The 24599-nt window shown below is 41.5% G+C and overlaps 1 protein-coding gene across 1 annotated transcript in view; it reads left to right on the top strand.

Annotated features, from left to right (window-relative positions):
- The first annotated feature begins 1182 nt into the window (after nucleotides 1-1182).
- The window catches only part of LOC146812912 (natural killer cells antigen CD94-like), a 139277-nt gene continuing 115860 nt past the window's right edge, over nucleotides 1183-24599 (top strand). Inside the window, exon 1 of the mRNA XM_085615226.1 lies at nucleotides 1183-1480. Coding sequence (XP_085471352.1) covers nucleotides 1183-1480 — 298 coding nt within the window. The remainder of the gene's footprint in view (nucleotides 1481-24599) is intronic.

The following is a 24599-nucleotide window of genomic DNA, read 5'->3' as shown; positions in this document are numbered from 1 at the left end:
TCAAGTTTAACTGCAGATTTAAAAAATGCTTCCACCAGATGGGAGCTAACATGCTTCCCTGCCCGCGATAGTGAGGGAGAAAAACTACTGTGTCCCGGGGATGGGCTCCCTGGGACACAGTTAGTAAGCCGGCCCTATGGGATAGCGTTGCCAGAATCCCTTCCACTATTTTGTAAGTAATCACCCCCGGGATGGGATTCCTGGGGGCTTTGAAGGTTCAGGGAGAAGGGTCATGTGTCACAGGAGGGTACTTCTTGGTACCCGCCACAGGGCCTAAAGGGGCAGGGTGGTATCCCTGCACTGCCCCTTGTATACTTTTTTCTTTTCCTGTAATGGCTGGCTGCAAGAAACAGGAGAAAAATGTTGCTGCCAATCAGGGTGCTTGCTCCCGCGGAAGTCAGTGAGATGGCCCAAGTGAAAAATAGCTCCCTGTGCCCATCAGAATGTTCACGTTTTAAATTTGCTCTCTAGCGAGACTCCTATGAGACTCTTGCGGGCCCAACCGTGCAGATATACAAATATTTTGCACCTAGTGAAAGTATTTACACCAAATCACTAAAAGCACAATCTGCAGACCATGATCTAGCTTCCTGCAAAATTCGGTGTAGTTTCGTTCAACAGTATTTGCAGAAGTGCTTCTTAAAAAAGCCCATGAAAAATGAATGAGGATTTTGCATTTTGGTATTACCATGTACTTGTGTAGTGCAGGTGGTTGTTTATTCGAGTTCAAAATGATATCCAGTGATGGCAAACTCACCTACACATTACGGCTTGCAGACAGAGACTTATTACAAGTGTCATTGGACATAATACACTTGCAATATTGTGGACAGGATATCATCCACTTTTGACAGAATAACTCATCAGCCAAACTCTAAAGGAGGCCATTAGTCTCAGTAGTCACCATCTTGGACAAATGTCAACAGTGAAGAATGAAATCAACGTATTCACTGTTTCTTTTATGTGGAAGTGAGCACTGAGATTGCATATATACGATATATCAGTCTTGGAGTAAGTCCAGCCCCACACATGGCCCACCCACAGAAAATAATGGGGGCAGGGACTTAAAATAAAACCCCGTAGGAACTGAAGTTAAACTTAATTTAGTTATTATTACATAGTTAACTATGGGAAAAACCAGAGAACAAATATACGGAAGTTCCAGTCATCACTGACGATGAGATGATAACTACGACGGAACCGCAGTTAGAAGTAGCGACCGATACTAACCCTATGTTAACTACGGAAAAAGACTCTTCCACCCCATTCCTAACTAAAGATGTAGATATCCCAGTATGTTTCTCTAAAGGAGACAATCCTGACCTTATGAAAGCAGATTCGAAAGGTTTTCAGTTTAACACTCTTAAGGGTACAGAAAATCAGGAGGTGGATATAAAAGAAATCTCTATTCCGTCTAGTATTGATCTAGAGTTGTGTGGTCGCTATATGGGCGAGAGAATCTTGAAACAGCCTGATCCTAGTATTTCCTTAAATGGAGCAACGCCATCAGGATTATTGTTATATAGTAGCACTCCTTCTATTACATCTAATGACATTCTTTCATTGCAGAGTGATTTGAAATCTCCGCAATTCAATTTATCAGGTATTTGCTCTCTCACTGCACCTGAATATATAAAAAATGAAAATCCAATTTCCAATTCTCTGATAGCACTTGAACATTTATTGACCTCCATATTAGTTTTATTGGGTAAATTTGTTGGGAGCACTGACTGTATTCTGGACTCAGTTACTGAAATATTGAAAGTATTAACTGTCAAAAATGCTGAGAACGGGTCTATTTTCCCTATCGAACCCGTTGTCCAGAATGTTCCTGATAGTAATATTCCATTAAGAAAAAATGTACCAGTGGGGATGTCAGTAAAAGTAGACATTCATGAGCCCTCAATGACTCCTACTCCACTTTCTTTAAATTTGAGGAAAGAGTTGGAACCGACTTTGAAGGAAGAACATTTGGCAGTGGTTAATCCAACCGCTGGAAACGAACTTTTTCCCATTTTTATTCAGGATAAAAAAGAACCTGAAGGATCCGTAGTGACCACGGGGACAGTAATAGAAAAAAGTAGAAAGAACAAAGGGAAAAATAGGAAACCTGTTCGCAAATATAAGAAGAAAAGACAGAGGCAAATTATTTTTCAAAAGCATGTAAATACAGAAGTACTTGATGTTATAGAAACTCCAGATAGTTTATTATTGGATACTTCCTCTATCGAGGTTGCTGGTTGTCTCACCAACCCTATAGTCGAAGGTCCCCTTGATGTCAGCACTATGAATGGGGGAGTCCTATGTTCCGAGGTTGGTGGGATAGAGCCTCCGGTACCAATGGATGAAGTTACAAGTAATATGCCTACTGTAATAAGGGTACTTAATCCATCGGCATCTACTTTTTGGCCTTCAGCTCATGTGACCACAAATTTAACTACTGTACCACTAAAAACTTCTAATCCATGTGTGGATACCCTGTCACTGGATTTTCTTCCCTTATTTGATTCAGACCTTAATATGAACAGATCATGGTTGCTCAATTCCTTCAAGGATATTGAAAGCTTAAAACTTATTTTGTCAAGTGATATTGATTTGGTTTCAGTAATAAGGTTTGAAAATGGGCCACGTGTAAGGGTAAAATTTTGTTAAAAAATAATTGCTAATCTTGTCCTTCAACAAGCGGAAACATTCCAACGTAGAGGGATTGACGTGTTACCCTTTCTTAATAATGGAAAGCATACGTTCTTTAGAAAAGGAGTTTCAGAGCTGGGTTTTCGGCAAGAAGACCCGACCATCCATATTAAAGATCTAAAGATACGGGTCTCTAGAGGAAAGCGTATGGTTTCTCAGGTACTTTCTCCCCCTGAGAATTTGGTTACTCCCTTAACAGAAGATAATCAACACTGGAATTGGCTCCCAGGAGTTTTATCTAATAATACATCGAATAATTTAAGACCGCTTCTACATCTTTAACAGACAATTAAAAATCATATCCTGGAATGCGGCAGGATTATATAATTGTCCACAGAAGTTTGATTATCTATTCTCTTTGAATGCAGATGTGCTATGTATTCAGGAAACATGGTGTAAAGATTTCCTTTATGGGGGGAAAGACTATTTTGTCTTTGAGGCCGCCGCCTTACCCTCAAAAAAAGGTCATGCGAAAGGTGGAATAGCCTGTTTTTTATCAAATTCATTACAATGGCAATTTTGCCATTATAAGGACACTAGTAATCTTTTTCAATCAATAACTATCAATAATCTAGCGTCTGCAGGTAGACGGACTTCTCTTGTAATCCTAAATGCATATATACCACCTGAAGATATTTTTAATATCGTCCTGAAGCGAATGTTTTCTTATGTAAAACAATTACTAGAGCTTGATCAGCCTCCATATATCTTACTTATGGGTGACCTAAATAGCAAAGTGTCCACTTCTAGTATAGATATGTTTAGAAGTAAATTTAAGGAAGAAGCATATAATATACCCCAAGCAATCTTTCCTAGTAAAATAAAAACTAATAAAAGAGGAAAGATATTATTTGAAGAACTCAGTTATTTAGAGGGGCTAATCGTAAATGGTAGGAAGCCTTCTGACACTCCGGCTAAGTTTACACATATTCATTTAGGGGTGAATCCATCCTGGATTACGTAATTACGGATTATGATTCATTTTTTTTATATTCAGGACATGGTGATCTCTCAATCCTGCTTGAGCGACCATAATGTGATTAATATAACTGTCTCATTACAACCCCCAGATACTGATTCCTGGTCTATAATTAATAAAGGTGTTTCTATTCATTGCAAGTCAGGAAGGTGCTTCTGGGACCCTTCCACTATGAAAGATGTACAAAATATTCTTGCCCAAACCTTACTTGAATTAGACGAATGGCAGGGTAGGGAATTCTTATATTTTGAAATTTTTAAGAAAAAGCTCACCACGAGAGCTAAGAATTTAAGAAATCCTAAGAAGTTATATTTCCCTCCCAGTATATTATTACCCCTAAATAAGGAAATAAATAAACTTGTGAGGCAACAGTACCTTAGCAGGACTAAGGAAAATGAGCATAAGATAGCCTTATTAAGAAGAAGGAGAGCTAGATTTAGAACAAAATTAAAAAGAGAAAAAGAAGATTCTCTCTGGATTAGGTTAAGAGAGGCATCGGCCTTTAATAAATCTAGAGAATTCTGGTCCCTAATAGGGAAAGGATGTGAGGTAAGAACTTCCCCCATCCCCATCTCTATTGCTGAAGATGTCTGGATATTATTTATATCTAGTTTGTATGCCCCTAACAGCGTAGAGGTGACAACTGGGACCTAGCCCCGAATAGTCAGCCTAATATAGAGCTTCCGACTGAGAAAACTATTGCTTTAGTGATAAAGAGTATGAGTGCTTCCGGAGCTATGGGTCCAGACGAGCTGCCCATGTCAATAATAAAGCAAGATGTCACTTCCTGGAGTAGGATTCTCCTTCCAGTATTTCATGCCTGCTTTCTATCGAGATCAGTCCCTAATTCTTGGAGGGGAAGTATATTAATTCCTATATTTAAAAAGGGAGAGCGGGATAATCCTGGGAATTATCGTCTAATAGCTCTATTGGACTCTATAGGGAAAATCTTTGCTAAATGTCTTTTGATTTTAATTTCTGAATGCATAGAACTAAATGACATTTTACCCTTGGAACAAACTGGATTCCGTAAAGAGCATGGTACACTTGATAATTTAACAGCATTACAGGTGATCGTTGATAAATACGTACGTGTTCGTGGTGGTGGAATATATGCGGCATTCATTGATTTCTCCACAGCGTTCGATAAGGTGGACCGTCCAACGCTGTGGAGAAAGCTTGCTACTTTAGGCATGCCGTTACAGTTACTTGAACTTGTAAAATCTCTTCACTCGAACACGTGGTGTAAGGTACTACAAGGCGGAGAAAGAGGTCTGTCTCAATCTATTCCTTCTCCTAATGGGCTGAAACAAGGGTGCATACTGGCCCCTATATTGTTTTCTCTTTATACGGCAGACCTTCCTTCTTCCATTTCAGTGTGCGGTGGGATAGCCCCGATAATTGGAGGATCATCAGTATCAATTTTAATGTATGCAGATGATATCCTCATATTAGACTTAACCCCGAAGGGCTTGTCTAACCGCTTACATGCATTAAATCAATTCGCAGAAGCAAATTACATGAAGATTAATGCTTCGAAAAGTAAAATCATGTGTATTTTCGGAAAGAAAAAATGTAGGTCTGAAAATTATAGATGGGCCATAGGCGGACATAATCTAGAGGTGGTTAAAACCTATACCTTCTTAGGTAAAATAATCTCTGCAAACCTAAGTGAGAAACCCCATACAGACCATAATTCGCGTAAAGCATTAGCTCATGGTATGGGGTTATGCTCCTTGTACAATGCTACAGGGAAGAGACATTTCACACTATTTTTGGATGTATTTAGGGCAAAGATTCCCGCAACCTTACTGTATGGGTTAGAATTAGTGGAGTTAAAACATTGGGGATTTTTACATAGAATGGAAGGAAAGATATTAAGAAGAATTACTTCTTTCAACACAGCTTGTTCTGTATCCTCATGCAGACTGGAATTCTGACTCCGAAGTTGTTGGGTACATGGGTTGATTGCCCTGGTAAGGTGGGTAGCTTGCTTAGCTAGAGGTAAAACGGATTCCTTACGGGAAGCCATTAAAAATGAGCTTCTGGGCAATTTTAACGAGTTTTCCCTGTTAGTAAAAAACTTTAGAAAAGCAGTAACTCTGTTAGAGTTGGATGTAAGCACTTTGTTTTTACTTACTCCCTCTGAACTAAAGTCTAAATTAAAAATTCCATCTTGGGAACTCAGTTATAAATTGGATATGATTGCCCAACAAGGAAAAACAGAAAGGCAACTTCTTCTAAATACATACACACCAAAGCTGGCACAACAATACCTTACATGGAATATCCCCCACAGAGTCCGTAGGTTATGGTACCTTTTAAGACAAGATTTGCTCCCACTAAATCTCCTCTTAGCTAAATGGTATGGTGTATCTCCAATATGTAATCTTTGTCATAATACTGTACAGGATCGTAATCACGTCTTGTTTATTTGTCCCGCTTTACGCTCATTGCGTTATAAATGGTTAAAACCTATTTGTTTACAATTAGGAATTTTAAATGTAAATACCTTCTTCCACGCACTTTATTGTCCGCCAAATGAAATGTTTTGTTTTAAAATTTTTAACTTTTTTAAAGGGTTTTTAGATATTTATTAAATGATACATAGAGAAATATTAGACGATTACTTGACCAGAGAATATGATGTATTACCTTCTCATCCGTCTTTTTGTGATTTTATTGTAAGTATTGTTGTATAATTGTGTGTTTATTTTATGTGGCCCTCATAAGAGAGCCAAAAACATAATAAATTTAAACTTGAAACTAGTTATTATGGACCACGTGTACAAATAATCTTTCCTGTCACAAACAGCCTGATTTGCAGAGTCAGGCCATTTGCCACAGGAAAAATGCATTTTGGGATATACAAAGCCCAAATTGTGATTCAGTATCTTGCTACTGAATTGCAATTTGTGTTTTGAGATTCGGTATTATGAAATGTTCTAATAAGGGCATCCCTCCCTAAAACTGAATCGCTGTGGCATGCATGAAATGTGGTCGCAAAACATTCCAAGGGACCCCTTCTCCTTTGAGAATGGTTGCAAAAAAATTGTTTTTAAGAGCAGGCAGTGGTTCCATGGACCACTGCCTAGTCTTGAAAAATGAAGCTGAAACGTTTCATTTTTCTTTCTGAAACACATTCCATTTTCCTTCCTGTGTTTTTAGTGCTTCACAATCAGTCGCAAATTGTAAACTACCTCATGAATACCTCATGAATATTAATGAGAGCGCTGTCTGAAAGGAGGTGCCAGTCCCAGGATATTAATGAGGTAGGTCTATTTGCAACCCAGTGGGAACCCCAAATAAAACTCAATAGAGTTCATACATTTGGAATTGCAATTTACTAATTGTGATTTGCATGGAATCGCAATTAGGAATTCAAAATTTCTAATGCAGGTACATGTGTCTTTTAAAAATAAATGTCCATTAAATTTATTTAACAAAAATATATAAATGAAAAATCAGTATTAATTTGTATACCATTTTTAATGTACACTTAGATATAACTTTATTTTTAATATTAAAATTAATTCTGTACATAATGTTTAGTAATTATTAAAACAAAAAATAAATGTAAGCAATTTTCTTTACATGTTTTTTTTACTAAATCTTAAAAAAAAGTTTTATTTTAATATAAACTAGTTATACTTTTTATTCAAAATTAGATTAACCCCTTCCATGCGGGGGTAATTCCCCAGCGGTGCGGCGGTGGCGCTGTGCTCATGACGAGCCCAGCTCGTCATGAGGCACAGTAGAGCTGTGCTCATGACGAGCTGTGCTCATGACGAGCTGAGCTCGTCACGACCCTGCCCACTGATTGATTCTCCCGCACAAGCGGGGAATCAATCGCGCGTGGGCGGGCCGCGACCATTATGACGAGCCCAGCTCATCATGAGCACTGCTCCACTGTGCCTCATGACGAGCCGGGCTTGTCATGAGCACCGAAGCGGTTAATAGTACTGTAGAATTTATTTTCAAATAAATATTTTAAATTCATTTACTATTGTTTTTAAAGTCTAATAAACATTTTTATTTTCCTTATAATGTACCATAGGGAGATCCCCAGACTTATATTGGAGACCTCCGCCTACATTAAAAAGTTAATAGTAAATGTTCACTCATATATTTGTCTAACCCTATTGTAGGGGGTAACTTTACACTCCAGAAATGGTAAATGGCCAAAAGTAGTACAGTTACTACAAGCTGTGAGAGGAAATATACATGTGTAGATTTACATACATTTACCTTTGGAAGTAGGACACTATGTATTTGGTAATCTTACGTATTGACATATCATGTGACTGGTATATTGGTAATTTCTTCTGCATACTAATGTTGCTCTTTTCTAATCGACTTCTAACCACCATTTTTTTCAACGGTTTATTACTCATTTAATACTGGAAGTCTGATTCATCATTAGACCATTCACAGGATTAACTTTTAGAAAATTACAATGTTTAGATATTTTATTTTTTTGACTATATGTGATTATTTACTGAATGTGATTATTAATCTTAGTGTTTCATTTTTCTGATCTCAATTGTTATTGTGAGTTTTCAGGTTGGCCTTTTGTTGCAATCTAGTCTATTCTTGGACTTGACTCTTTCCTAGCTATTACTTTTACCTATTCAGGAAAATCATAATTCCTAATCTCATTCTTTATCACTTGGAACTACTTTGGAGACCATAATGTATACTGTAATTCGTGTACACCTTGTGGAATTCTCCATTTTGGATACTACATTTGAGGACTAGGAGGTTATTGCTTGTGACATCTAATTAGTTTCAAGCTGAAAATGTTTGGGTTGAGAGGTATGTAATCATACTTCTTGGACTACAAACTTGAGGTCAAGGATCTCAAAAGAGGCACTGCTGCAATGCATCTAGAATTTGAATTACATTAATCAACTTTAAGGCACTTAAAATAATTTCACAACTTCATTGGTGTTACTATTCAAACGATAATTATGTTGTCAATGTAAAACAACAACACCTCTGTGTTGGTATAGCTCTACATATCGGGCTCTTAGGGCACATGCTTGTTCTACAAGTCCCTGAAATTATATGCATAGCTGAGGGTGAAGCAGATACCCATGGCAGTTCTTCTGATCTGTCTAAAACAGTTCTTTCTGGATTTAAAACACATTTTCTGTTAAGCAGGGGAGAGCATGCAAGACATCATGTTGGTGTGTTCCTACTTGGTTAATGGGTCTTTCTCTTAAATAGTGGCCTCATGCATGATTTGCTTGTGTCTGTTGCATGATTGCATTTAGTTTGTTAGACTATAATGTCACACAATTGGATTTCCATTGTATATGATTGATTTTTGTTTTGAAATCAGCGCTGTCACTATGATATGAAGTCACAAACTCTTTCAGTCATTTCACTATAGCAACATCTATCAGCTTGCTCTTAAAATTCAGCATTGTGTAGATGACTGTAATGTTCTGTAACTTATTTGTCTCTTAGCCATATTACTATTTTGCCACCTAAGTAAATGTGTTTCACATACTGAAAAATAAACTTAAATACATTTTTTATATAAAGTTTGTCTAAATATTTAGTAAAATATTGTTTTGACTTTGTTATCTGTGATCAATTTAGGAGAAAACCATCTTTACAAAAAAAAATCATTTTCGCGACTACCGATGTCATTGCTGTGATGTTGGTAGTCGCGAAGAGTGCATGTTTTGTACAAAGTGTAAAACATATATATAATATATCTATATCTATCTATATATATATATATATATATATATATATATATATATACAGACATATTCTACAGCAAATGTAACAGTAGAGCTTTATTTGTGTAATTTTCAAACTCATATTTATGTAGTGAGTTTACAGAATAATCATCTTCAAACACATTTTCCTTTTCTGCTAAGACAGCAGAAGACACAATGACATGTGTAAATTGTGTTTATGTAGTATATTTTTATGGTTTTCATAAGCTGATTAAAGTGAATTTGACTGACGTGTAATCATGGATACCGCGTGTTTTTCAACAACTCAGCAACATATATAGAGAGGTATTGTGTGCAAGTTTCAGTATAGCTGTTCACTATTACAGTATTGTAAGTCCTGCTTTTCTTTCCATTTTTAAAGAAAACTACTTTAAACTTTTTATTTTGAATTTCTGCTTCACCAAGGTAACCGCAAACATATTGGTCACTGGAAATATCACATGACCGAGAAAGCAAGGAATATCATTGAAAAATATACTTTTCAGCAAAACCAATAAGGATGTACACACCCACTCCTTCTTCTTCAATCTTCTTTCATAGCACTTCATTCTGAGCAGGTGGATTTAACTTGTTGTGAAAAGTTTTTGGCTTTTTTTGTATCAAAAATGGCAACACAGGAAGAAGATGGGGGTCTGCAGGAACAACAGCTGGACCAGAATGTAGAGGAGGTGGGGACTGAAGATTTGGAAGGAGAGGAACCTCCACAAAAGAGAGCCAGTGCCCATCAGGGAAATCGAAAACTGCTGCCAAACTTGTGCAATGCACAATCTGCAACAAGACCCTCTATAGAGGGACGAACAAGAAATATTCATGTGGGACAACGTCCATGTTATATACTCTAAAAACCAATTTAAAAATATTTCTCCAACTAGCGATCAAGAAGAGGAAAGCTGGAGGATCAACTACTTCAGTGGCAGCAGCAACAATTTCCAGCCAGAATGTCCCTTCAGGGGTGCAGACTAGGCCTGGGCCAAAATTCCGTTCCGTTTGCGGAAATTGAGATAATTTGGCATTTTTGCATTCCGCGGAAAACGCGAAAATGTCAAAATTTCTGCATTCCGCAGCTTAGCGATAATTTGTTTCTTGCTCGCGCTGTAAAATAACACATTCTCGCGTGGACGCGATCGCCTTACCTGAATCCCCGCGTTCGCCGACAAGTTTTCCCAATCCGGTCGCGTTCTCCACGAGATGTTGGATTGTTGGTAGCCATTTGCACTGGCTCGCGACAGATCGCGCCTGCAGTAACGTCATGTGTCGCGCAATCACGTCTTTCTTCTCGCGATCATGCACCGCGAAACAAGTGAAAACAAGATGTCCGTGCCCGCGAGCAACCGCATGGGTAAGTTGGCGAGCCGCGACCACGCAGAAAATACCGCGAACGGGCGGGAAAAAAACTTCCGCATCTTCGCGATATTTCCGCGTGTTTGCAGAGATTTTTAACATTTTCGCGATAATTTGCAAAAGTGAATTTCGCAAATTCCGCCCAACCCTAGTGCAGACTGCTGCAACAGATATGGCTCCAGAGGTTTCAAGAATGGCCAAGTACTGCATGGACTGTAGTGTTGTTCTAAGTGCTGGTGAGCAGGGTCTCACAGCTATTCGCAATGCTGCAATACAGCATACATGCTAATTTCTTTCCCTTTTGTATGTTTTGCACATTTTTCAGTGCACGTCGCATCAATTCCTCCTGTCCCAGTTGCCATTTTTGTTATTATAACAAAGAAGAAAAAAATATAAAACTGTACAAAAGCATTAAAATAAGGTTCTTCTTGAAACCTCTTTTTACAGTTAAAAAAAGATAAATTATGTATATATATTGGAATAAGTGTATGATTGATGTATGAATGATTGGATGAGTGCATAACTGCTGCATGGATTTTACAATGAGTGCAGCAGTGCAGCCTGAGTGAATCTATGAGTACATATGTAGTGGCTGAGTGACTGAAATAGTCCATAGGTAGTGCCTGAGTAATTGAATGAGTGCAATTGAGTGATTGGATGAATGAATGGATAGAGCTTGGGTGATTGGGTGAGTGCATGCATAGTGCCTGGGTGATTGTATGAGTACAAGGGTACTGCCTGAGTGATTGGATGAGTGCATGGGTAGTGCCTGGGTGATTGGATGAGTGCATGCGTTCTGTGTGAGTGAATGGATGAGTGCAACAGTAGTGCCTGTGTGAGTGGATGAGTGCATGGGTACTGCCTGAGTGAATGGAAGAGTGCAAATGTAGTGACTGGGTGATTAGATGTTTGCATGGGTAGTGTCTATGTGAATGGATGAGTGCATGGGACGTGCCTGAGTGAATGGAGGAATGCATGGGTAGTGCTTCCGTGAATGGATGAGTACAAGGGTAGTGCCTGAGTGAATGGATGAGTTCATGGATAATGGCAGGGTGAATTATTGAGTGCATGGGTAGTGCCTGGGAGAATGTATGCGTGCATGGGTAGTGCCTGGGTGAATGGACGAGTAGAAGAGTAGTGCCTGGGTGATTAAATGTGTGAATGAGTACTTCCAAGGTGAATGGATGAGTGTATGGGTAGGGCGTGAGTGAATGGATGAGTGATTTGATTAGTGCATGTGTAGTGCCTGAGTATAGGGATGAGTGCGAGTGTAGTGCCTGAGTGATTGGATATGTGCAAGGTTAGTGCCTGTGTGAAGGCATAGTGCATGCATAGTGGCTGAGTGAATTAGTGAGTGCAAGAGCAATGCCTGGGTTTTTGGATGAGTGCATGGATAGCACCTCATTGAATGGATGTGTGCATGGGTACTGCTTGGGTGGTTGGATGTGTGCATGGGTAGTGCCTGGGTAAATGGATGAGTGCATGGTTTGCACCTTAGTGAATGGATGAAAGCATGGATAGTACCTTGGTGAATGGATGAATGCATGGGTAGTACCTGAGTGATTGGATATGTGAATGGTTAGTGTCTGTGTGATTGCATAGTGCAGGGTAGTGGCTGAGTAAATTAATGAGTGCAAGAGCAGTGCCTGAGTCTTTGGATGAGTGCATGGATAGCACCTCATTGAATGGATATGTGTATGGGTACTGCTTGGGTGGTTGGATTAGTGCATTGGTAGTGCCTGGTTGATTGTGTGAGTGTGTGGATAGTGCTCGGGTGACTGGATGAGTGCAAATGCAGCACCTGGGTGATTGGATGAGTTCATAAGTAGTGCCTCATTGAATTTATGACTGCCAGCATAGTGCTTGGGTAATTAGATATGTGCATGGGAACAGCTTGTGTGAATAGATGCATGCATGGGTAGTGGCTGTGTGAATGGATGCGTGCAAAGGAATAGCCTGGGTGATTAGATATGTGCATGGTTAGTACTTGGGTGAATAGATGAGTGCATGGGTGTGCATGAGTGAATGGATCAGTGCAAGGGAAGTGCCTGAGTAAATAAATGAGTGGGCGGGTGAGTGAATGGATAGTGCCTGTGTGATTGGGTGAGTTAGTGGATAATGCCTGGGTGATTGGATGAGTGCATGGGTAGTGGCTGGGTGATTGGATGAGTGCCTCAGTGAAAGGATGAGTGCATGGGTAGTAGCTGAGTCATTGTATGAGTACAAGGGTAGTGCTTGTGTGAATGGATGAATGCAAGGGTAGTGCCTGGGTCAATGGATAAGTGCATGGGTAGTACCTCAGTGAATTAATTAATGGAAGGGTATTGCTTGAGTGAATGGATGAGTGCATGTATAATGGCTGGGTGAATGAATGAGTGCTTGGGTAGTGCATTGCTGAATGGATGGGTAGAAGGGTAATGCCTGGGTTATTGGATATGTGCATGTGTAGTGCCTTGGTGTATGGATGAGTGCATGGGTAGTACCTGAGAAAATGAATGAGTGCATCGGTAGTGCCTGAGTGAATGGATTAATGCAAGGCTTTGTGCCTGGGTCATTGAATGAGTGCATGGGTAGTGCCTGAGTGAGTGGATGAGTGCAAGGATAGTGCCTTGGTAATTGAAAGAAGGCATGGGTACTGCCTGGGTGAGTAGATGAATGCATGGGTAGTGCCTGAGTGAATGGATTAATGCAAGGCTAGTGCTTGGGTCAGTGAATGAGTGCATGGGTAGTATCTGAATGAATGGATGAGTGCAAGGATCGTGCCTTGGTAAGTGAAAGAAGGCATGGGTACTGCCTGGGTGAGTAGATGAGTGCATGGGTAGTGCCTGAGTGAATGGATGAAAGCATGTATAGAACCTGAATGAATTGATGGGTGCATGGGTAGTGACAGAGTGATTTGATATGTGCATGATTAGTGCCTGGGCGAATGAATGAGTGCATGGGTAGTATATTAGTGAATGGATGAGTGCAAGTGTAGTGACTGGGTCATTGGATGAGTGTATTGGTAGTGCCTGAGTAAATGGATGAGCACATGCATAGTACCTGAGTGAATGGATGTGTGCAAGGGTAGTGCCTAGGTAATTGGATATGTGCATGGATAGTGCCCATGGCAATGGATGAGTGCCTGGAGAACGCCTGAGTTGACTGGATGAGTGCATGGGTAGTGCCTGGGTGAATGGATGAGTACAAGGGTAGTGCCTGAGTGATTGTGTGAGCGCATGGATAATGCCTGGGTGATTGGAAGAATGTATGAGTAGTGCCTGGGTGATTGGATGGGTCAATCAATCAATCAAGGGTTTGTAAAGCACTATACTCACCCATGAGGGTCTCAAGATGCTAGGGGTGGGGGCAGCTCCGAATCAGTCGCAGCTTTGGGTTAGTCGAAAAGCCAGGTCTTGAGGTCCTTCCTGAAGGTTTGCAGGGTTGGGGAGTGCCTGATGTTCATGGGGAGCTCGTTCCAGGTCTTGGCTGCGATGTAGGAGAAGGCTCTCACGCCTGTTCTGATTCTGCGGATGTGGGGTACCTCTGCCAGGGCAAGGTCGGCGGAGCAAAGGTTCCTCTTGGGTATGTGGAAGGAAACTCTCTCGTTGAGGTATTTGGGTCCAATGTTGAGGGATTTGTAAGCATGGGTGAGGAGTTTGAAGGTGACCCTCTTCTTGACGGGGAGCCAGTGGAGGTCTCGCAGGTGTTGGGTCATGTGTTCGTGACGGGGGTCCCGAGGACGAGTCTGGCTGTGGTGTTCTGGATGGTCTGGAGTCTGTGTATTCGCGCTCTGTTGATTCCGGCGTATAAGGTGTTGCCGTAGTCCAGTCTGCTGCTTATGAGCATGTGGGTGACGGTCTTTCTGCAGTCAGGGGGATCCATTTGAGGGTCTTGCGGAAGCTGCGCAGGCCGTTGAAGCTGGTGGAAGTGTCGGCGTTGATCTGGTGATTCATGGAGAGGGAGGAGTCGAGGATGATGCTGAGGTTTCGTGCGTGGTTGAGGAATGGGTGGATTTCTGAGGGTGGAGGGCCACCAGGTGTTGTCCCAGGCAGACGTGCAGGGTCCGAGGATGAGGACCTCAGTCTTCTCTGAGTCGAGCTTCAAATAGCTGTCCATCATCCAGGCTGCCACATTCTTCATTCCTTCCTGGAAGCAGAGTCGGCTCTCTTCGGGATTCTTCGTGAGTGAGAGGATGAGCTGGGTGTCGTTGGCGTAGGATACAATGCTGAGTCCATGCTGTCTCACGATGGTGGTGAGGGGGGTCATGTAAATGTTGAAGAGCGTGGGGCTGAGCGATAATCCCTGGGGGACTCTGCAGTTGATATCGGTGAGTTTGGAGATGAAGGGAGGGAGTGCTGGATGTGGAGAGTCGGAGGGGGGTCTTCTGTGCGATGGCAAGTCCCCTCCTGGGCGGTGGGGGCAGTCCTTTCTCTGGATATTGTAGCCATCAGGGATGGCCATGGTGATGTCGGGGCCGGAGGTGGCATTGGTCCAGGTTTCTGTGAAGAAGGTGACGTTGGGCGACAGGGTTTCGGCTGTGCGTGCACCAGGCGGACTTTCGGCGACTGTGGGGCTGTTGTCGATGGTGAAGGATCTGCGGCAGGTTCTGCACGAGAACTGTGCATGGGTGGTGTTGGGCGAGGATCATGCACAGTCAGTGTGTCTTCCGGGATGGAGTGTGTGAAGGGTGGTAGAGTCGTATCGGTGGGGGCTAGGAGAGCCAGGGTTCCTGGCGCTGGTCGTGGTCGGGTCGCGGACGGGCGCAGACGGGCTTGTCTTAGGCACGCCTTCGGGCGTGCCCGCGGCATGCCCCCTACACAACCGCAAAGCAGTCGACATTAAGTAGAGGAGGGGGCGGGACTGGAGGAGGGGAGGAGGGAGTAGGGCTGTGTCGGTGGTCTGGGCCATAGGGGCCGCAGCAGCAGGAAAAGGATGCCTGTAATTGTACGGGGGAGTCAAATACCAAAGAATAGCTTTATACGATGCCCAAAAATAAACCTGAGGATTACTGAGGATTCCCTTAAAATAACAGAAAACTAGTCTTTTGCAGTCAGGAGAAGACCAGGGGGTGCTGGGTACAAAGTGCGGGGGACCAGACGGTCAAGGCAAGCACCCAGCCAGTACCCATGGGTGCATGGGTACTGGCTGGGTGATTTGATTAGTGCATGGGTTGTTCCCAGTTGACTGTATGAGTGTGTGGGTAGCACATCGATGACTGGATGAGTGCAAGAGTAGCACCTGGGTGATTGGATGAGTGCAAGGGTAGTGCCTGGGTGATTGGATAAGTGTATGAAAAGTGCCTGTGTAAGTGGATGAGAGGATGGGTAGTGCCTCAGTGAAAGGATGAGTACAAGGGTACTGTCTGGTTGATTGGATGAGTGCATGGATAGTGCCTAGGTGATTGGGAGAGTAAATAGATAGTGCCTGAATGAATGGATGAGTGCATGAGTACTGCTTGGGTGATTGGATTAGTGCATGGGTAGTGCCTAATTCATTTTATGACTGTGTGGGTAGCGCATAGGTGACTGGATGAGTGCAAGAGTAGCGTCTGGGTGATTGGATGAGTGCAAGGGTAGTGACAGGGTCATTGGATGAGTGAAAGGGTAGTGCCAGGATCATTGTATGAGTGCAAGGGTAGTGCCTTGGTGTTTGGGTGTCTGTATGGATAGTGCCTGGGTGATTGGGTAGATGCGTGATACTGTCTGGGTGATTAGTGTGAGTGCATGGGTGGTGCCTCAGTGAATGTATGACTTTACGACTTCCAGTATTCACAAAAGGCATTTACGAGTAGTAAATTTAAACTTTTGTCTTAGTTTTGGTCTTAAGTTTTTCTGAGACCAAAACTGAGACAATAGTCTAACTTTACTACTCATAAATGCCCTTCATGAATACTGAAAGTCATAAAGTTAGACTTTCTTCTCAGTTTACAGTTGTGAATCAGATCCATAGTGTTTGGGTGATTACATAGTGCATGGGCAGTGCCTTGGTGATTGGATGAGTGCCTGAGTAGTGGCTGGGAGATTAGATGAATGCAAGAGCAGTACCTGAGTGATTGGATGACTGCTTAGGTTGTGGCTGGATGATTGGATAAGTGCAACTGTTGTGCCTGGGAGATGGGATACAGTCCATCACAGATGCACTCTTAAAACCATGCACACACTGAATCACCCACTCACACATCTTTGCACAGAGTCACACCCACTCCACCCACACAAACACTCAGGCACCCATACAGATACTCAGACAACCAATCAATAACCCATATAGACACTCATGTAGCTGTTCACAAACCCATGCAGCTGCTTACACACCAACAGACAGATACAGACATTCACACATTTAGTCACTAGTCCGCAGTTACATAGATTTAATCACTCACTTATAGAGTCATTCACACACCTACTACATCATCCATTCATACGATTATACACCCAATCATTCTTCCATAGGCCTTTCCCTATATATATAAAACATATAAAAACTTTACAGAAACACACAGTGACTGGATGATGTCATCAGTGATGTCATCATTGATGTCACTGACTGTGTCATGAGTGATGTAATATGTGACGTCATCAGCAGTGCATTGCGGGGGCACGAGTTATAGTTAGCTGAACTAACTATAACGCGGGAATTTCTAGGGTTTTGTACGAGGGAAATGTCCAGCTAACTATAACACCCCTGAAACCTATGGTTTTTTCAGTGAATATATATATAAATATAGCAACACAATACCACATTTTCTTATCCTAGACTCTCCTTAGAACTTCGGTTCTAGAAATAGCAGATATGAGTTTGGCAACTTTTTGGGTAGTCTTGATTTGAATGTCACTTGTACATCATTGCACTCTGTCCATCTTGTTTGACATCTTCAATATATTGTATAGTATCCAGAGGTTATATTAACTCCTTCATGAAATATAATTTCTATAGTTGTAAAAGTTATTTTTGAGATGGAATTTTTTGAAGCTTTAAAGAGTTTGTAATTTCATTTCCTAATTTGGTACCATCTACTCTGCATTGTTGTGGCATAACAATTATACATTCTCCATACTTTTTTAGAAACCATTTTGACCTAAGTTTTGATCTGCAGTTTGTACAGGTCATTTCCTGATGGGCATTTCTAATTAAATCTTCAAACAGCAAAGCATTACAATCTGGTAATGTCAAGTAAAGGAAACGTTCAGAATTGATTTCAGTGCTAGACATAAATTTACAATCTTCACAGTTATGGGTCCATTGATAAGTTCAACCAAATAATTCATAGTACAGTCATCGGTGAGTTTTCTTATTCCAGTAGCAGAATGGATAATACTTCTATCACTACTTAATTCTTCAAGTAAACTACACAGTTGTGTAGACATTCTTTTATCTACCTTTTCTTTAATAGAATTTGAGGCAAATGATATTGTTCATTTAACTTTACATTTGCATATCTGTTCACTCCAGATTTATTATCAAAGTGATAGCTTTGCATTTCCTCATTGTGCTCTAGTAAGTTTCCTTTTCTTTCCTCCTTGTTGATTTTCTTTTTGGTCATCTTTCTTTTCATCTCTGATAGACAGTTTTGATATTTTCCTCTCTGGATATAGTATTGCTCTTTGAACCACAGGATACTGGCCTAAATGTAAATGTAGTGCATTTATATAGCGCTCCGCACACCCCCGAAAGCGTCTCTCAGGCGCTGTGCACATACCGCTGTGGAACCCTTCCTGGCCTTTCCCTGTGAAGTGCCCACTCCTGCCGAGCCCAAGACCTGCCGAGTTGGGAATTGAACCCTGGTGCGGGCCAGACCTCTGCATCAGGGTCTGCCGCTCTAACCATTGAGCCACACTTCTCCACATGAGGAGCATATTGAGCTCTTAACTGATTATTCTCTGTTGTACAGCTCACATCAGCACCTACTTTCTTCTCATCAAAATCAATCAGAAATAAACCAGACCATGTTCTAATTCGTGACAAAGCAACATATGACATTCCTTCTTTGAATACACTGCTGCCTATATTAACAAGACATGTATCTACACTTGAACTTTGGGATTTGTGAATAGCTACTCAATATGCTAAAGATACTAGTACCTGCTTTCCCAGGGCGACTGACTCCGGAATCTGGGGATCACAGTTCGATCCCCAGCGCCGGTGGCAGATTAGCCCAGCATCATGTGACTCTGGGCAATAGCATGCTTAATCTTACCGACGGCCCCCAGCGCCTAGAGACCCTTAAGGGTGATTGTTTGCACTTTACAAATGTGGATTATTATTATTATTATTATTATTATTATTATTATTATTGCAAGTAGGAAATGTACAATGCATCTAGCAATCTGCTTAACTTCAGGAATATCATCAAATTGCATGGCTAAGTTTTTCACATCATTTCTGTTTGGATAATATTTCATAACTTTACCCATTGCACCATTAACTAGCCCTTCTTCAACAGGTAAATTACGATGTAAGATTATACGATAGTTTTTACAGATATGTAACTGTTTTTCTAATCCTGCAGTTTTCGACACAGACTTTTCTAAACTATCCAATTTTGATTGCAGTTTTTCTGTTAGTAGCACTGTAACTCCTTGATGTTCCATTTAATCACTTACTCTAATTACGATGATCTCTTCTTTTTCCAGGTGCAATAATTATTTATTGAATTTACTATACTCCTAAAGAGTTGGCGTCAAACTAACAATAGACTTCTCTTCCCTAACAAAATTATACATTACTTCAGCAGCTGAAACCTTACTTGGAAACACATTTTTAATGAGACGGTTGTAATTCTATCTTTCCCTCTTTTGTGAGGACTCCCACACTTATATCCTTTAGTATATCTCCATAATGCATATCTGATGCTGTGGTGCATACTTTGGATTAACTCTTTGTAGTGAAAGTTTTTCCCAAGGTTTGAATTTTCCAATACTTCCTAGTGAATTTCTTGTTTCAGTATATAGTACTTTCTTGAATACAGGTTGTCCTTTTACGGGAGTTAGTTGTAGCAGGTCTCCAAAGACTATTAAGTGTTTTCATCCAAAATGTACATTGTAGTCAGTTTTTATTATTTGATGAATTCTTAAATGTATAAAAGCTAGAATTAGGTTAGACTTCATCAATAATTAAAAGCTTTAATTTCTTTAATACTCTTGCCACTTCCTGACACCAGATAATGTGTTGTATTGTAATTTGTTGTCATGTTCAACAGGCAGCATTTATAATCAATGAAGGGTAGCTCCTTTAACAATATGAGCAGCTAAGCCTGTTGGTGCAGTGACTACACATGAAACATTGGAATCTGTTGTCTTCCATAGGTAACTTGTCAGTACTTTAATCAAGAAGATTTTTCCAGTTCCATCTTGGCCACATATGTACATTAGGACTGGTTTATATGTAAAACATGCACACCTTTTATTCTCTTGGTGAAATGGATGTTCTACTTTACCTTTTACTGCTTTCAATTGCTGTGTTAGTAGTTCTAGAACCACCGTTTCCTATATGAATCACTGCATTGCATTCTCCACTTCATTCAGAGCTATTGAAGCTTCATTTTCAATGATTGGCTGTACGAGAGGATCTTGACTTCTAGGTGCTGAACTTTGACTGTTCTGGCAACTCTCTCTTGCTATCTCAACAACAATTGTTTCTACTTGTTCAATCTCTTCTCTCAACATTTGAAGATACACTGGAAACACATAGCACTGAATGTTGTCTTTCACAGCATTAAATGAGTCTCCATAACAGTAACATTCTTCAGTTTGCCATGGCTTAAGCAACTGTAACAAGGCTAAATAGAAAAACTCTCTTTTGTCTGCAGTTTGGCAACTTAACTTTTGATGGTTGATTAAATGTCCTTTGTTATATGTCACCAAACATCCTTCACATCCAGCCACAGCAAATGTACCTTCATCTATGTTTTCACTGACATTACATCTGAAAGTATAATATTGAAGTATTTCATAAAGACACATCCTTTTCAGATCACTTCTTATTGGATAGTACGTATACAGCATGTTACTCTTTAGAATATCTGTACTGTGTGGCTCACATTCTGGAAGATATTGAATTTCAGGAAAATACTTTAGTACTCTGTTATGAGTATGAGCAAGCCCAAATCTTACCCATAGAACTTCTCTAGATTTAGAAAACAAACTAGCTGAGCTTACCCGGTCTACATATTCATTGGAGCCTATCACTCTGTGAGAAAGCATTTTTAAACAAAAACTGTACAATTTCTTTGTAAGACTCTTTTCTGCTAAAATGTCCTGTCACATCTCTTTCATCTCAGTTTTCTCGTACTTTGTTATATAAGATGTAATGCACTGGGAAACAGCAATTGAGTTACATTCATGTTTGCATTCCACATCTTCAGAATCACTGGGTTGTAGTCATTAATATACTTGGAGGACTCTGCTCTTCTTAGGTTGTATGTCATTTTCAGTTGTATGTCATTTTCAGTGAATTCCTTGTAAGTGTATATCTGACTGCAGTCAAAAAGCTGTTGACTCTTCCTTATGAGATGACAGATTGTGGGAATCTGAAACGACATCTTGTACTAAATTTCCCTTTTGCTCTGTATTTTCGCTGATAGTATTTTCTGCATCTATGATTTTGGAATTGTAGAACTTGTTCTCTTAACCCTTTGGGTGCTCATGATGAGCTGGACTTGTCATGGCACAGAGTGGGCGTGTGCTCATGACGAGTCCAGCTCGTTATGACACCCACCCATGGGGGAAGCGCTGGAGCTCCCCTCGTGGGACTTCGATCCTGGTATTTTTACCGGGGAAGGCATGGGAAGCCCTTCCCCTGCCTCCCCCGCCTCCCCCGTAAACGTCATCAATGACTCAGCACGCAAGGCGCGCTGACGTCATTGGAGGTTTCCCTTTGTTCTCCGATGCGCAGGGAGCCATTTGCTTCCAGTGCGCCAGGGAACAAACAGGTAAGTTTTGGGGCTGGGGAGGGAGGGATTGAACAAAATAGGCATCGGGGGAAAGGAAAGGGTTTTCATTTCCCCGATGCCTTGTTTGTGTATTCCTGCTGCACGATTGTGCGATCATGCAGCAGGAATGCCCACTAGCGCCAGGGATTTTTTTTTGTTGTTGAAATTTTGAGTGTTTTTTGTTGTTTGGGGGAGCGGCCCCTTAGGCAAGGGTCGCTCCCCTTATGGGCACATTAATTATGGATTTGTCTGCCCCCCTGGGGGGGCAGATTTTCAATACATTTTATTAAAAACGGCCTACTAGACCACCAGGGTGTATTTAGTGGGGAGTGGCCCCTTGGGCAAGGGTCACTCCCCTTTGGGGGCCATGTTTTTTTGAGTCTGCTAGTCAGTTTTGTTTGGGGGAGCGGCCCCTTAGGCAAGGGTTGCTCCCCTATGGGGATAATTATTTTGGCTTTGTCTGCCCCCCATGGGGGGCAGATTTTGCATACATTTGTACAAAAACAGCCCACTGGACCACCAGGGAGTATTTAGTGGGTAGTGACCCCTTGGGCAAGGGTCACTCCCCTTTGGGGGCTAGGTTTTTGGCTGTCTGCTCCCATGGGGGGCAGATTTCGCCATTTTTTAATCTAGGTCCCACTAGGCCACCAGGGAGTTATTTGTGGAGAGTGACCCCCTGGGCAAGGAGCGCTCTCCTTTGGGGTCAATATTTGTGGCTGTCTCTGGCACCCAGAGGCCAGATCGCCATGTTTTTTCAAAAACAATTAGGCCCGCTAGACCACCAGGGATTTGTTTGTGGGGAATGGCATTAATTTGGCCGTTTCTGTGCCCCTGGGTTGGCACATGAGCTGATTTCTTTTTTTGTATGGCAACTAGGCCACAAGAGATTTATTTGTGGGAAGTGGCCCCTTGGGCAAGGGTTGCTCTCCTTTGGGGGCAATGTTTGTGGCTGTGTCTGGAGGGCAGATCTCGCCATGATTTTTTAAAAGTGAGCCCACTAGACCACCAGGGATTTGTTTTTGGGGAGTGGCCCCTTGGGCAAGGGTTGCTCCCCTTTGGGAACATTCATTTGCCAGTTTCTGCCAGCCTGAGGGGCAGATTGGCTGATTTGTTTTTTGTAGGGCCACTAGGCCACCAGGGTTTTTTTTATGTTGGGGAGCTGCCCCTTGGACATGGGTCACTCCCCTTTATGGGAGGAAGATTGTGGCCATTTCTGCCCTCTTTGGGTGGCAGAATAGCAGTATGTTTTTAGGCCCTTCTGCCCCCAAGGGGGGCAGAAGCCACTAAACACCAGGGTTTTTTACATTTTTGTGTTGGGGAGTGGTCGCAAGGGTTGCTCCCCTTTTACAGGGTAAATATTTAATTTATACTCTTAGGTCCACCTACCCCTTAGCTTGGCTGGTGGATTGTGTGTGGACTGGTGCATAATTTGCATATGTGATTGTATTTTTTTTCTCCTTTTTATTCTAGTGTAAAGCTTTTGATTCCTGTTGGTGGTTTCGACAGTGGTTGTTCTGCAGTTTTGCGTAGTTGTATTTTTTTGGTAATAAAAACATTTTTTTTATATTTACTCCAAATGAGTAATATTGTAATGTATGAATGAATTTGTTTGTAAGTGATGTCATAATGGCAGCATATTTAGTTAGTGTTTTGAGCATGAAATTCTTTGCGATGTGTTTTGCATGGTCGTATGTGTAATTTTCTTTTCTCTTTCTTTTTTAGTGGGATATTGTTGATCCATACTGTGTCTGTGCAGAGTAGGTGGTGGTGAGTTTAGCTGCTTCTGGCAAGTGAGTGGTATCGTTTTGGAGTATATATGTGTTTTTGATAAAGGTGCTTTTTGTTTATTACTTATTTTACAAAGTGTTTGTTGTTGTTGACTTCTTTGACAAGTTACCTATATTAGTGAGCATTATGGCTAGCCGTAGAATGACTGCTCAGCAGGTGGTTGGTATGCTTCTTAAATCTTCCTCTGAGCAGGATTATGAGACTGACAGTGCGTCTGAGGGAGAGGAGGGAGGGGAAGATTCTGGCAGTGAGTTTTCTCTCCACATGGAATCATCGGATGATGAAGGTTCTCTCAGTGCGGATGAAGTGCCTGTTTTAGAGGAGGATACTGCTGTGCCGATGGTGCAAGAGGCATCTGGATTGAAGCCTGAGGCTGCTAGGCTTCCTACTAGAAGTGCTGGACTCTGGGTTGATCCAAACATGGTGCAGCCGGTGTTGCCTGCCTTTAGCGGTGATGCAGGGTGTAGAGTGGATTGTGAACATTTTTTGCCTATACAGTTTTTTCAGTTGTTTATGGATGATTTATTTTTGGGTGAGATTGTTGAGCAGACTAATTTGTATGCTGAACAGTTTTTGAGGGACAACAGTGACAAACTTAGGCCCCACTCTGGAGCTACCCGGTGGACTCCCACAAATCTGATGGGTTTGATAAGGAAGCAGTCCCTGGCTTCATATTGGTCTACCAGTCCCTTGATGGCAACAGCCATATTTCCTGCAGTTATGACTTGTGATCGTATTTTGTTGATAATTCTTTGGCGTTGCCACTTATTCACCCTGACTATGACCGTCTTTTTAAGATTCGTCCAATTCTTGATCACTTTGTAGATCGATTTTCAGAGATCTATACTCCAGGGAAAGAAATATCTATTGATGAGTCTTTGGTCTTGTTCAAGGGCCGTTTGTTTTTTAGGCAGTACATCCCTAGCAAGAGGACACGCTATGGAATTAAGCTGTATATGTTGTCTGAGAGTAGGACAGGATATGTTTTTATTTTCCGTGTGTACACTGGTAGGGTTTCCACTATTGACCTCCCTGGTTGTCCGTCCACTTTTGGAGTTTCAGAGAGAATTGTGTGGGATCTTGCTAGAAGACGGTTTACAGAGGCCACCATTTGTACCTTGATAACTTCTACTCT

Source organism: Triturus cristatus, chromosome 7 (genome assembly GCF_964204655.1).
Source record: "Triturus cristatus chromosome 7, aTriCri1.1, whole genome shotgun sequence".
Classification (NCBI taxonomy): Eukaryota; Metazoa; Chordata; class Amphibia; order Caudata; family Salamandridae; genus Triturus; species Triturus cristatus.
Note: the sequence above shows the minus strand (reverse complement) of the source record. Positions and strands in the feature narration are given on the sequence as shown.